We start from the raw sequence: 13,708 nt of genomic DNA on the forward strand, positions 1-13,708 counted from the left end.
CTTTTTAGCCAGTCCTGATTTGAAACCCATACCAGAATCAAGTTTATTTCAAAAATACTTTCTTCTTCTAGTCTGCCATTTTAAGGCACATTTCCAAACCGCAGTCCATATATAACCATTTTTAAGAATAACAGTTTAAAAAGTAATTGTTGGATCTCCCCCCCCCCCCCCGTGTCAACTTTGTCTACTATTTTTAACTTTATTTTTCTAAAGGCAACTTGCAAAATGAGGTTTCTCCTCCCACCACCACTTCTTCCCTTTCTGCTTCTTCCCTTTCTGCCTTATACCTTGTGAACAGAGAGGCTATTTCCTTCTGGCAGCAACCCCTTGCACCTTGCAAGAACCATTCCAGAAAATTGGATGGGGGGGTGGATGCAGGGCGTTTCTGCTGGACAGACGCCCATTGCTATGCATGCTTAGTCAAAAATACTAGGGCCCACTGATGTCAGTAGAACCTGTTCTGTAATAACGATGCATAGGATTCTATCCTGCTATATCTCTTTACATGTACATCTGAAGAGCTCCAGCCTGCCAGCTGACATTGTGCGCTGGCTCAGTTACACTCAAGCTGATTTCCTTGTAGAGGCTGCTGTTAGGAAAAACTCTGCAGAGCTTTTATTGAATGGTTTTATTGGGTACTTTTATCATATCTGACATCATAGTTTTTGGAGTATATTGTATCTTTTGTATGCTATCTTCATGTTTTGGTACGCAGGGTATATATATTTTTCATTAAGGGGAATAAAACCAAGTCTGCATGAGTGGTTGACTGCTTTTGGGAATGAACTGACCTTGAGTAGACTCCCTAACCTGCGATTGCAGATGCTGTCATCTACAAACATATTTCAACTGCTGCATTTTGTTTACTAAGAATTTCCCCCTTTTTTGTAAATAAAACATCACCATACATTTCTGTAGCACATTCTGTTCAACCCAGAGATTGCCACCCCCTCTTCTCCACTCCTAAGGACTGCCACTCCTCAAGGACTAATAAACCTAAAAGAAGATTAATGTTTATTTAAAAATTAAATGGTGTGAGAAAGAAAAGAGTAGACTATAGGATAAAGCGAAAAGCTAACAACAAATAGTGGCATTCCTGATTGTTGTTGGCAAGTAAAAACTGGATGAAAAATTGTTTCCTTCAGGTTATGAACTGATTTATCAGTATGGCAGGGCTATTAAAATGTGTATTGTGGGTTTATTTACAAGGCTGCATCACAGTATCGTATGCTATGCCCTTCCCTCCCTCTTTCTTAGGATCTCATGCTGCGGCATGGTTGGAGGACAGGTGCCATTGTTCCAGAACTTGAAACGGAAATCCGAATCATTAATACAGAACAATATATGCACTCTTTGACTTGGCAGCAAGCTCTTACAGGACTTTTGGAGAGAATGCAGGTAAAATAGACCAAATGGTGATTTTATTAGGTAGTTGCCTAGCATGATTATGGTTAGGCTTGCCATCACCCTAACCTTAGCTAAGCCAACTTCCTGGCTATATTTCCTTGTTTGTATTTCTTTTCTCTGATGAAAGGAGATGCAAAACTGCAACTTTCATAAGTATTAGAACATGTATTTAGCCTGATATTCAGCTATGTTCAACATTCAAACATCTTGGATTTTTTTTCCTTTTTCTTAACTTTTAGATGTATCAAGATGCAGAATCTAGGCAGGTGCTACTGGAATGGATGAAAGAACGACAGGAAATTAGGTGAATCTTGATATTTTTTTATTCTCGTCTGTTCCTCCCCACCTCAAAAAAAGAAAAAGAAAACTGTCATTGCATTATTACATAGATTCCAAACACAAATCTCACACTTAATTAGGAACTGGTTGTGACTAAGAAGGCATTTTATTGGATGCTAATCCCCAATATTGCTTTGCTTCTATACTGAACAGTTTTCTTTCTCCCTTTGGGAGGGGTGCAGGTGGCCTACTTAGGGGCAGGTGAAGTAGCAAGACAAACATGTCAGGCACCCCTCATCTGTCTCTCAGAGCTTAAGAGGTGCTGGAAAAGCTTTTAGCTGAAGAGGATGCTGGGTGCTCCCTTAAACAGACTAATCTGCCGGCCAAACACAGCAGAGGAATTCTGAGTAGCTAACCCAATGACCGCTCCCCACATCAAATGGGCGGCACCTTTTGTGTGGTCGCGCAGCCCCCCCCCCCATCCGATGTGGCTCCCGGCAGTACAGCCTGGATCCCCCCCCCCCCGGCTGGACACCTGGAGGTAGCCGCCTACCTCTGGCAGTTACCCAATCCCAGCTGGGGAGGCATTGCCAGGAGAGAGTTGGCCAGAAGGGATCGCCCTGCCCACACAATAATGGGTGGAACTTACCTGGGAGTTCTCAGTCGGCTTCAGAGCTTCTCCCACCCTGCCCTCCCTCAGTTAAGCCTTCTTTTGCAGGTTAACCTCTTCTTTACACTGGTGCTGCTACGTTATGGTCGCTGTTGAAGGGCCGGAAAGGAATTTTCCTGCATTGGCAGGTTTTGCCTTCCCCGTAGCAAAACATCACAACTTCGGCGGTTTCAGCCATTGGGCAGAATCCTTCAGTCTATCTTTCCTAAATGGGGGGGGCGGTGAAGCGGTGACCCACAGCCCTCCTGCGGCGGTGATCCCACAGTTCCCCATTAAAGGGGTTGTTTTGAGGGGAGGCATTGGCCATACGCCAATAGGTTGTCATTGCTCTCCCCTGCGACGGCAGCGAAATGGGGGGCGGGCTCTCTGCTTGAACAGACGTTCTCCAGAGCTAGCCCAATCCCCACACATTCTGGAGAACCCTGATGTTCCCCAGATCCCCGGCCGGGGACTGGGAGGGAGAAACGCCCAATGCCTATGCCAAGGTCTCCCTACCTCTGAAGCTTTAATAAAGTTGTGGCCAAAATTTTACTCCCATAACACATTGTCTTGAGTCATTATTCCACTTGGCTGTCGTCCGGGGCTGGGGGGGGGGCGTTCTCCACCTGTCCGCGCAAAACCCCAGACGTTTTCAAGGGTTTCTGTTCTCATGGCTTAATAGCAAATTATTTCCTTCCAGGTCACTTTCGAAGAATCTTTTTAACCCCCAATTTGGTAGCATCTTTCGAACCTTCCACAACCCGACCTACTTTTCTCGAAGACTGATCCGTTTCTCTGACATCTACATGGCATCCATCAGTTGCCTACTGAACTATGATGTCAACTTCACCTTCTACCCCCGGCGCACTCCGCTGCAGCATGAAGCTCCCCTCTGGATGGACCAGCTCTGCACTGGTTGCATGAAGACTCCATTCTTGGAGGAAATGGTGCACATCCGGTAAAAGGATGTGTATGTCCCACTGTTGCGATAAAGCTGTTGTATAGGAAGGGCCCAGCACCTTAGCCTTAGATTGCAACCTGGTTACAGTGTGTGCCTATTGCTGTCCTTTGCGTCCCAGCACTTCCTAATAGATACTCAAGATGAACGAGTGAAAAGGCTGTGCAAATTATGTCTTAGAAATGCTTCACTGATAAGAAGTCCAAAGGGTGAATTAGGTTCCTGTGCACTGTCTCCATAAAGTAGTTCCTTCTACTTAGAGGTTCCTCCCAAAATGTTCAGTTCCAGAGTTTGTGCGTTGTGTAGCCGTGATCCGATGATATTCTCAGAACTTGTTAATACTATACAGCCCTATTTGTCCATGTCTCTACCCAGACTTTAGATGTGACTTAGCTGTGATTATATTGGCAAATAGCTCTGGATGTATTCCTACTAAAATGTGGACACATTTATATTTTTAAGACCTAAGCCAGAATTATTTTTGGTTCATTAGATCTGAGATGCACTCTAAATCCTTGGCAAAAGAATTTTAAACTTTAATAACTGCCAGCAGCTCAGAATGTGCTAGATTAACACTTGATTAGGTTATAAATTCAAAGGTGCTAGCTTGTGTATCTTTGCACAACTGAGCACAGTATAATAAACAACATATAGCAACTCAGTTTTATGTACAAATGTAGTGATCAACAGAGCTTATTGTGAGCATGGCCCAGAAGGGCTAAACAAGCAAAGTTTCTCACCCGGTAGATCAATGACTGCTGCTGAGAGCATAGTGAGATTTCTCAATAGGTAGTGTGCATTTCTGCTAGAGCATGGACTGGTCCACATGTACCACTTGATTACACTTTGACTCGTAGCACAATGTGTGACCTGACCATTGGAAAGCACTGTGTTTGTGGTCAGCTGATGTGGTAGCTTTGTAATGGCTCAACAATGAACGTAGTTGCTGCGCTCGTCACATGATGTGCATGCATGTCTCAATCAGCCCTATTAAATATACCATCCCATATATTTCTAAAAACTACTTTTAACCATTGTATAAGTGTAGCTTGAATTTCAAACCTATTTCTTAACTTGAGATCAAAATATGGAAACAAATGGTGTATTATTTAAGCATCTGCTACTTTTTAGCCTGACACAGATGAAGGACACAATCTATCACCAGCGTGCTGCAAAAGGTGAGCCTAGGGTTCAATGGCTGAAGCTATGGGTGCTTTCTCCTTTGTGTGAGATGTAAACCTGGGTCTCTTTCACTGTGCAATAGGTGGAGCTGCCATTGAAAGACTACTCAGAAGAAGCATCAGCTAATATAAGTGGTGAGTTATCAGGACCAGTGTTCCTGTGTTTGCACATGCTCTGCATATAAAAAGCCTCATGTTCAAGCTCTCTGTATGTTTAGGAATGTCCCATCTAAAATCCTGCAACTGGTCTGACTTGATAGAAGGCCGTTTCCTATATACTGGTAAAGGCAAACATTTTGGGCTGAAGCTAATTTGGCGACACATCTTTTCTATATTTCATCATAATGGAGCCCCCTGACCCTCAACTTAATACCTGTTTTTGTACCCAGCTACTGCAGATCAGAACCATACCATTTAATAGAACATCTTTCCCTGAAAGACTCACCAAAGTCCATTTGGGCTGGCTCTGATAAGCATTCCAGGTGTATAAATTAAAAGCTGGGCAGGAGACCTGTGTTTATTTTTTAAATATTGCAATCTGATTGAATTCTATAATGGGTTTTATGCTGGCTAATTTAGATATAATTAAATAAAGCTGCTCCACATGATTCCAGCACAGTTTTTAAAAAATCTAATCAAGAACTATTCCGTCTTACAAATGGCAGTTCAAAACTGGAATTAAGCTGAATTGTGCATTGACATGGTAAATTGCATTCTAATGATGCCAAAGCAACCTTACTGTCAAGCTATAGAAATTGTTGTCACTGTAGTTGATGCTTTAGGAGATGTTTTGTTGCTCTTTCTCATGTATATGGTACCAAAGTGATGTTGTTTAAGACTAGAATACTGGTCTTTGTGTACTGTATCTTATATTTTACTCTTTTAGGGATTTATATTAGGATTCTACGTATTAGTCAAATACACGGAGCTGGTTTATAAAATGTGGTTTGATAAATTATTCTGTAGCTATAATAGGCTTAAGTTTAGTTGTGCAAAAAAAATAAATCACTTTATCATTCACATCTTAAGTAAGGAAACAAACATACCTTAAAATGGCCTCTCTGAAGTTTTCTACTACAGTGGTACCTCGGGTTACATACGCTTCAGCTTACAGACTCCGCTAACCCAGAAATAGTACCTCGGGTTAAGAACTTTGCTTCAGGATGAGAACAGAAATCGTGCTCCGGTGGTGCGGCAGCAGCAGGAGGCCCCATTAGCTAAAGTGGTGCTTCAGGTTAAGAACAGACCTCCGGAACGAATTAAGTACTTAACCCAAGGTACCACTGTATTTAATGACAACTATAGTTATATAGTCTGCATGTGTCCTGCAAGCTAATATATTATGTAGGGCTGTTTATTGTTATTTCTTCTCTTTTGACACGTTCTCAACTATGTCAAGTCTCTCTTCAAACATGATGACTTTTAAAAACAGATAAGCACTGTGTAGGCAAACACATAACACTGTGGAATGCCTACAGGGGTGCCAACCGAAATAAAATTGGGGGGGGGGGGAATAAGCCCTGCCCAACATAGAATTTCTGGAAAGGCTGGGCATTCCCATTCAAAGTGAAGGTATAAAACTTGATGTCGCTTCGTTTCCTTATTAATGTTGCCTGCTTTAAATGTGCCAATTAACTTTATATTGCACAGAAGAGATAACATGAATAACTAACATAACGATTCCTGCATCATAAAGCCATCTGTGACCTAGCTTTTGAACATGAAATATGTTAAACAGCTAGTTTTCCTAAGTGATATAATATCAGTTTGGCTAGACGTTTAGGTGGAGAAAATGAGCATTTGAATAAGAAGCTGTAAGATTGACATGGCGGAGAAACCAATTAACTTGCTATACTGTTTCCATTGTATTTACTGTATTCCGCAGAAAAAGTGATACTGGATTACTTGTCAGACATTGTTCTATCCAAATTATTATAAGAATTTTCTTGTTGCATTTTTGAAACCCAACCTAAAGTTCTGTGTCATAAGGTGCTGAAGTTAGCATTATCCTCATTCTATTATAAGTAGGCTACTCTGTATAATGCCAAATGGCTCAGAACTTGAAGAACTGAAATAATGATTTGGTCAAATTTTGTCCAAGCTAGGTAAAATAGTTTTGGCTCACAGGTCTGCTCACAAAGCGTCCTGTTGTCAGCTGTGTGCCTACTTCATAACAATCTGCACAAACATTCATTCTTCTTTCCCACACTACACAGAATTTGTGGTTTGTTCTAAGTGACCTTGCAAGTGTAGAATGTTTCTTTTGCTGGTTATTTACTATTTTTACAAAAATAAAGTATTGCATCATGGGATAATGACTTTCTCTTGACGTTGTCTTCTCTTAGGCAGTGTGGGGATTACTAAATAATGGCTCTCAATCCTAAAGCAGAACATACCTTTTCACCATTATGTATCCTTACTAAGTGTTGAATAACTACCTTCAGGTTCAAAATAACCAAACACTTAATGAAGGTTGACAACATTTGCTTGTTCCCATTCATTTACAAACATCTGTCATTCTCAGAACAGTACATAAATTCAGTAGGATTATAAACAAAGATGGGCCTACAGTTTTCAGGCAGTATTATTTCAAACTGCCTTTTAAGTAACATTTTTAAAAAGGGATCGGCAGAAGGCTCCATAGTGCAGTTTCAGAGTAAAGTTATCTAACTGAACTCAGATTTTATTGGCCCACTGAAGATTCTCCACAGCATCCACCGATCCAAACACATTCAAGAGTCATCATATTCCCTAAGTTTCAGCCTGAAGATTTAGGAGCAGAATCGAAAGAACACAACATGACTTTCCATCCCTCACCTTCCTACTGCCACTCCTTATGACATCCAAAAACTCATTCCTGACACCCAAAACAGCACAAGGGGACTACATTCAAACAGAAAATTGCTGAAGCCCCTGTGTGCATGCAAGGGCAAGGGCCCCAATTTCCTGCCCATGTATTTGAGAAGAGGAATGGAACTGAGGTATGTTAAACAATTTACAATTAAAGCCGCTTGTTAATTTGTCACCATTGAAAGGGCAGGCAAGGCTTCTTAGCAGTCCATAACAGCCATATTCTGTTCATTCTGAATTACATAGCTCCTGGAAAGTGTTGTTTCCAGCTTACTGGTCACCTTGAATTCCAAAGGCATGTGAAAAATCTTCTCCGGTGAGAGAATCCTGAAACAAACATTCAAATACATATTAGGCCAGTTAATCTGACAAGAGTTCCATAGAGAATAAGCTTGACTTTTGCAAACTTACTGTAGTAAAAGAAAACCGGTCACTACAATATCAATCGTCCACTACAAATATGCCATGTGGACCATCTGTGGCTTGGTGCACATTGCAAGAGCAAAGGAAGCAATCATTTTGGGCAGCCTTAAATTCACCATTTTAGATCTTTTATTGAAGATTATTCAACGACACTATGCCAAGATACTATCGGCATTATGCCAAGTATCACTATGACAAGATACTAAGTACTGCCAATCCCAGTTTGGTGATCGCCTTCTGAAAGATGAATGGAAAAGCAAAACTTTGCTTGTATTCAGATGCCATGATAGGCTATGGTTTGTGATCACAGGAATCAACCTAGCTTTCCCACAAACTTGCATGCTCCCCTCTCTCTTCTGCTGAGACTGCAAGGAGAACAGAAGTGTTTGTTTCTGGTTTGAATTAATCATATTTTAACATTAGTCTGAACCCTAAACTGTAGCTAATCTTGAAGAAACTGGCTTAGTTCTACAAACCGTAGTTAAGTTGGTTCACTTCAAACACAGTGTTGTTAAGGTTTGCCACAGTTTTGGGGGGCTCTTGCAAAAAGTTTAACTGCAGTTTATTGAAAAGGGAATGGAAAGCTTTCAAAGTTGCAGCTGTGCTGCAAGGGAGTGGTCAAGTCCAGAAGGAGGGCAGAATTTTCCTGTTATTATAAATGCTGGTTTATTGTGATACTCGGTTACAGCCACTAGACTGGGGGAGCAATGCCTCTTCAGATTGCTTGAAAATCAAGGTGGCTTCTAAATGATTCAATTAAGAGACTAATGAGAAATGCTTTCTTCATTAATTTTGATTATATATGGACAGTAAATGTAGAAAAGGTTGAAATTAGAAAAACTTCACTACACTTTGTATAAATATATCAACAAAATATAAAGATCAGTTGTCTTACCTCAAATGGCTCATAGATGGAGATGTCTGCTCCATAAATGGGATTTGGAATGGACACCAAGTGTGGGCTCCTTTCCTCCCAGGAAGAAGGCTCCTCATCTTCCAGCTCAGCCTACAGGCAAAGTAGAAATAGGCTAAGCGTGTCTCTGCCCTTCTAACTGCAAAGCTGATTAATTAATTTAAAAAGGCACAAACCATTGACATAAATTTGGTCTATAACTTTAATAATTAGTATTGATATAGTGCTCTTTCATTAGTGATCAAAGGGATTCCCTCATCCCATATACACCTGCAGCATGGCTGGCCAAATGAGCTGATAGCTAAACTGCCTATTGTGATGCATAACTGAAGCTACAATGTGAGTGGGACGTGAGGAGTTATGAAACTTTTAAGCAAACTAATTATTTTCCTCAGAAAAACGAGTAGTTGCTATAAAAATAATAAATTCTTTACTTGTTTTTATCCTGTATTTTATTCTGTGAACTGCCCTGAGAACTTATGATGAAGGGTGGGATATAAATCTCATAAAAATAAAAAACAAAAGCTGGTTGAGCAACAGGAAGTATCAGGGCTAGATAAAATCTGTTGTGCATCCAACTGTACTGGCTTCCTGTGCAAGCCATTCCACTAGCACAATTAGTACACTCTTGAATTCCTCCCAATACTTGGCATGGATGCAATGCTACAGGTGCCTGTGACCAGAAATGAGAATGCAACAAATTAGAAGATATTTCCCCACTTAATCCATATAATTGAAGGTGGAAAGTCTGTGGGAGTAATGAATGAAGAGCTGACCCTTTGCAGGCCTTGTAAACCATTCAGAGACTATGATAGGTGGTATATTAATGGTTTCAATAAACAAAATGCATGATGAAGATACCTTGAAATAGCGAAACTGGAATCCTTGGTTCTTCCTTTTGAGGTAGATGTAGGACACGCCAGCCACCATTGCACACAGTATTAGGGAGACTACAATGGATACACCGATGGTCACAGCAGCAGGTGATTTCACAGCACCAACAACCTGTGAAAAGCAATTTTGTTCGTATTTCAAAATGTTGGATTAGAGTCCTGCCTTAGTTAAGGGCAGCTAGCGTTTTTTAAAGTGCCACGCTGTTCTACAGCAAATCCAAAAACTCTTATTATCATTATGATTATGTTTGGTGGATCACTGTCCACGAAAACAGCCACCAGAGCAAGAGGTGAGTTGGCATGCTTCCTGCCGTGAAGCTGTAGAAAACGGCTGAGAAGTTGGACAGGAAGCAGCAACCAATAAAGGAGAAGTACTTCTGACCAACCCCCAAGAAGCCCTGCAGCTTTCCTTCTCTTCCAATCAATATAATGTTGCATCTTGATCATAATTTTGGTTATCTTGTTACTGCTGGGTAGCTAATCGGATAGTTATAGTATCATTTATAGTATCATTTTGGCCTTGAACATAAGAAACTGGGTAATTTTTATGGCTTAGTTTTGAGGTGAATTTTCGTTTAAAGGTTCTGTGAAATTGGATATGGTTTATTTTGTTGTTCAGGATCTTCCTTTGTAAAATGAGTAACTGCACAATCTTAAAAAGCTGGAATTTTATGGAAAAAATGAATTATAACACTGGGCAACATTTTTTTACTTTTTGAATGTTGTCTAGATTTATACAACTGATTTAGAGTATTTTTGCACTGCTGAATCAGGAAATGGCATCCGTTTCTCTCCATCAGGTCAGGTTTACTGTAAACTGAATGGTGGGCATTGATAAAGGTAAGTACACGTAAATTGCATGTTGCTTCACCATTTTTCAAACTTCAGGGCTTGAACTTCCATTTCTTGGAACTCCTAGAATGCTCAGCGGCAGGGAGGTCTCTCTTCAGAGTCCAACAGTAGTCAGCCATCATGACTGTGTCCCAGTGACCCTAATACCTGGTCTCCATCTCTTTCATGTCCTGATGGAATCTCTCCCCCTGCTCGTCACTCATTGAACCCAGGTTCTCAGGAAACCGGTCCATATGTGAAAATAGGCAGTGCATCTTGATGCTCATGTTGCAGCCCAGGTTTCTGAAAGCAGTCAGCATGTTGTTGACAAGTTCTGCGTAGTTTCTGGCCTTATTGTTGCCAAGAAAGTTCTTCACTACCAGAACAAATGCCTTCCACACTTCCAGTTCCACTTCGTTCATTGAGTTTCCGAACTCTGGATCTCTGATGAGCTAACGGATCTGAGGACCGTCAAAGATGCCAGCTTTCAACTTCTCCATGGTCAATCCTGGAAAAGCCTGGCACAAGCAAATGAAGCAGTCACCATCCTTGTCCAGAGCCTTGGTGAACTGCTTGATTAAGCCGAGCTTGATGTGCAGAGGTGGGAAGAGTATTCTGTCTCTGTCCACCAGAGGGTCGTTGATGACGTTCCTTTCTTTGCAAGGCACCAATTCCTCCCGCACAGGCCAGTCCTTCTTTGTGTAATGCTGAGCACGGTCCCTACTATCCCACATGCACAGAAAACATGGGTACTTGGTGAAGCCAGACTGTTGTCCCAACAAAAAGTTCACCATCTTCAGGTCAACACAAATAAACCACTTATGCTGATCATAACCAATTTTCTCCAGCACATACTTCACCGCTTCATAGTTCTCCTTCAGTGTACTCGAGTGAGCCAGGGGTATAGAGGCAAACTGGTTGCCGTTGTGTAGCAGAACACATTTCAGTGATCGCTTGCTGCTGTCAATGAACAGTCTCCAATCTTTGGGTTCGTACTGTGGCACTCCAAGCTTGAGCAGAAGCTGCGCAATATCTGCACAGTACACCAAGTCCTTCTCTTCCGAGAAAAAACGGAGGTACTCTTGATGCCTGTTGCGGAAGAAGCTGATGCGAGCACTGTCAGAGAGGAGGTTTTTTTCCCTTCAATCTGGATGCCAACAGTTTGGCAGAGTCCTTTGACAAGCTGAGGTCACGAACTAGATCATTCAACTCCTTTTGGGAAAATGGATATGGAGCATCATCTTCAAGAACCACTTCTTTTTCATGTCCTTCAACACTGGAGGCATCTTCGTCACTAATGTCAGGAAGTTCTCCGAAGATAGGCACTGGACTTTCATCACAATGAGCTACAGGACGACGTGCTGATTGAAGATCAGGATACTTGAGGCTGCTCCGGTTCTTTCTGTTGATCCCAGTCACATCAACAAGTAGCAGTCAGTGACATGGTTTTATGACTTCAAACTGATCCCTTTTCGACATAATCACCCAGAGCTATCGGACCTGAATACTTCTTGTCATTAAAATAATCATTTCCAATCAAAACAATTATTCGACATGGCATTTTACCCCCACCAACTTCTTCTAAAATGCTCCACACAAGCATACATGTGAACAAAAATGTAAAAAAATGACATGTGGCCATAACTCAAAAACTTGACCTGATTGAGCAAAACCAATGTGATTTTTGGATTCAGCGCATCAGATTCGTCCTAAATCAACTGAAAAAACGCAGACAACAAATTTGTTGTTGACTATATATGACCTCCATATATAGCCTTGGGAACACACAGAGTCAAATCCGCTGGTCATTATTTGCAAAGCACATCACTTCTTAAAAGACTGAATATAAATCCTACTTATGTAGTAAAGCAGAGATGAATGGGATGCAAACTGGATTATTCTGCAGCAGGATAATTCTGAAAGATGAATACAAACCAACTAATAACCAACCTGGTCAAGCTGCCCAAGTTGAGGTGCCATCAGAGGTGCTTCAATAGCATGAATGATCCCATTGGAGGCCAGAATATCCCATTCAACTATCACTGAATTATTAATCATCTTACAACCCTGATGCAATAAAAGTGAAGAAGACCAAATTACTAAACCAGTGAATTTCAATGTAAAGACTTTAAGGATTGCAAATAAAATTTGCTGCATGTGGTGCAAAGCATTTTACACAGTCAAATCCATAAAGGTGAAGCTGATTCTGTCATTATTCCTATGAGATACTTACAGGAAAGCGGGTGTTATTCGTGGAATCTGCAATGGAAAGGTTGAATCCGGCTTGCGAAGGTATAATGGCACCAGACGTGAGATTGAAGCTCATCAGGGCCACGTCTCTCGCAGATGAATGAAGCTTCAGATCATTCAGTGTTAGAGACTGGTAAGACAAAGAAGAGTTTCAGTTCCATTCAAAGTTATGATATTGGTGAGAAAAAGAGGAGAGACAAAACCATAGTCAACTTCATTGCAACCTTCAGTTCAACCTCTCTGCATGACAATATATACACACAACACAAGCACAGCTGGGGCAGAGCCATTGGAAAGGATTGAACAGAGATATTGAATCGTATCTCTCCACTCGTAGAAGGCTTGTCAATCATTTGGAGGCCTCTGTGAGCAGAATGGAGGGGGGGGGAGCAATTTTCACTAATTCCCCCTTTTGCTTCCCCTGAGCCTGCCCCCCACCCCAGTTTGTTCCCTAGGATTGAGAAGGATTTTTTAAAAAATGGTGTCCTTCTATTCATTGAAGCCTTCACTGGAGCAAAGAGCCATCCATTATATAACCCCTGGTGCTTGGCCATGCAGATACAGCAAATTCTGCATTCCTTCACAAGTTGAATATGTTGCTTTCTGTTCAAGTGAGGTCAGTTTAGTGATATAAAACTAGCTATGATCTCTTCATTGTTTGGACAGCCCCAGTGTAAAGTTAGGGTCTCTTTGTCCTACCACACTTCACGGACTGGGTTGCCAGTCTCCTCTGCTGTGAGGATGTTTCACATTCTGAAACTTAAAACATGAAAAGAAACTGATCCTTTTTTCAACGCCTCCTTGAAAATACCTTCCGCCATCAGATCAAAGAGTTTATTTTCAAACCTCAGTAAATAAATTTGGAGCTCAGCTCTGAGGACATTCTTCAAAGCTATTCTGCTGCAAAGCTTTCATTTACATTTAAATAACACAAGAGCAGGGACTCTGTGGCTAGTTGATGTCACTGGCTTTATTTGGGTATGGAATGCAGGTCTCCTCCTCTAAAATAGTTTCAGAACTACTTTGAGGCCATTATTAATGCAACAAATTAGATTTATGGTTTAGCTGCCATGG

At 41.3% G+C, this 13,708-nt stretch overlaps 2 protein-coding genes across 3 annotated transcripts in view; one reads left to right on the forward strand and one right to left on the reverse strand.

The window, feature by feature from the left end:
• Positions 1–6,789, forward strand: part of NT5DC2 (5'-nucleotidase domain containing 2) — a 31,001-nt gene extending 24,212 nt beyond the window's left edge. The window contains exons 12-14 of the mRNA XM_083429437.1: positions 1,258–1,398; positions 1,647–1,711; positions 3,036–6,789. Of these exons, the coding sequence (XP_083285563.1) occupies positions 1,258–1,398; positions 1,647–1,711; positions 3,036–3,297 (468 nt within the window). The 3' untranslated portion in view covers positions 3,298–6,789. The remainder of the gene's footprint in view (positions 1–1,257; positions 1,399–1,646; positions 1,712–3,035) is intronic.
• A 152-nt stretch (positions 6,790–6,941) lies between these two features.
• STAB1 (stabilin 1) overlaps positions 6,942–13,708 on the reverse strand; it is a 94,311-nt gene continuing 87,544 nt past the window's right edge. For both annotated transcript variants that reach the window (XM_083429271.1, XM_083429272.1), the window contains 5 exons: positions 12,618–12,764; positions 12,335–12,451; positions 9,522–9,665; positions 8,643–8,753; positions 6,942–7,651 (listed from right to left, as the gene is read on the reverse strand). In XM_083429271.1, coding sequence (XP_083285397.1) covers positions 7,595–7,651; positions 8,643–8,753; positions 9,522–9,665; positions 12,335–12,451; positions 12,618–12,764 — 576 coding nt within the window. In that variant the 3' untranslated portion in view covers positions 6,942–7,594. The remainder of the gene's footprint in view (positions 7,652–8,642; positions 8,754–9,521; positions 9,666–12,334; positions 12,452–12,617; positions 12,765–13,708) is intronic.

The sequence above is a fragment of the Podarcis tiliguerta genome, assembly GCF_965153285.1.
Source record: "Podarcis tiliguerta genome assembly, chromosome: 2".
Taxonomy (NCBI): domain Eukaryota; kingdom Metazoa; phylum Chordata; class Lepidosauria; order Squamata; family Lacertidae; genus Podarcis; species Podarcis tiliguerta.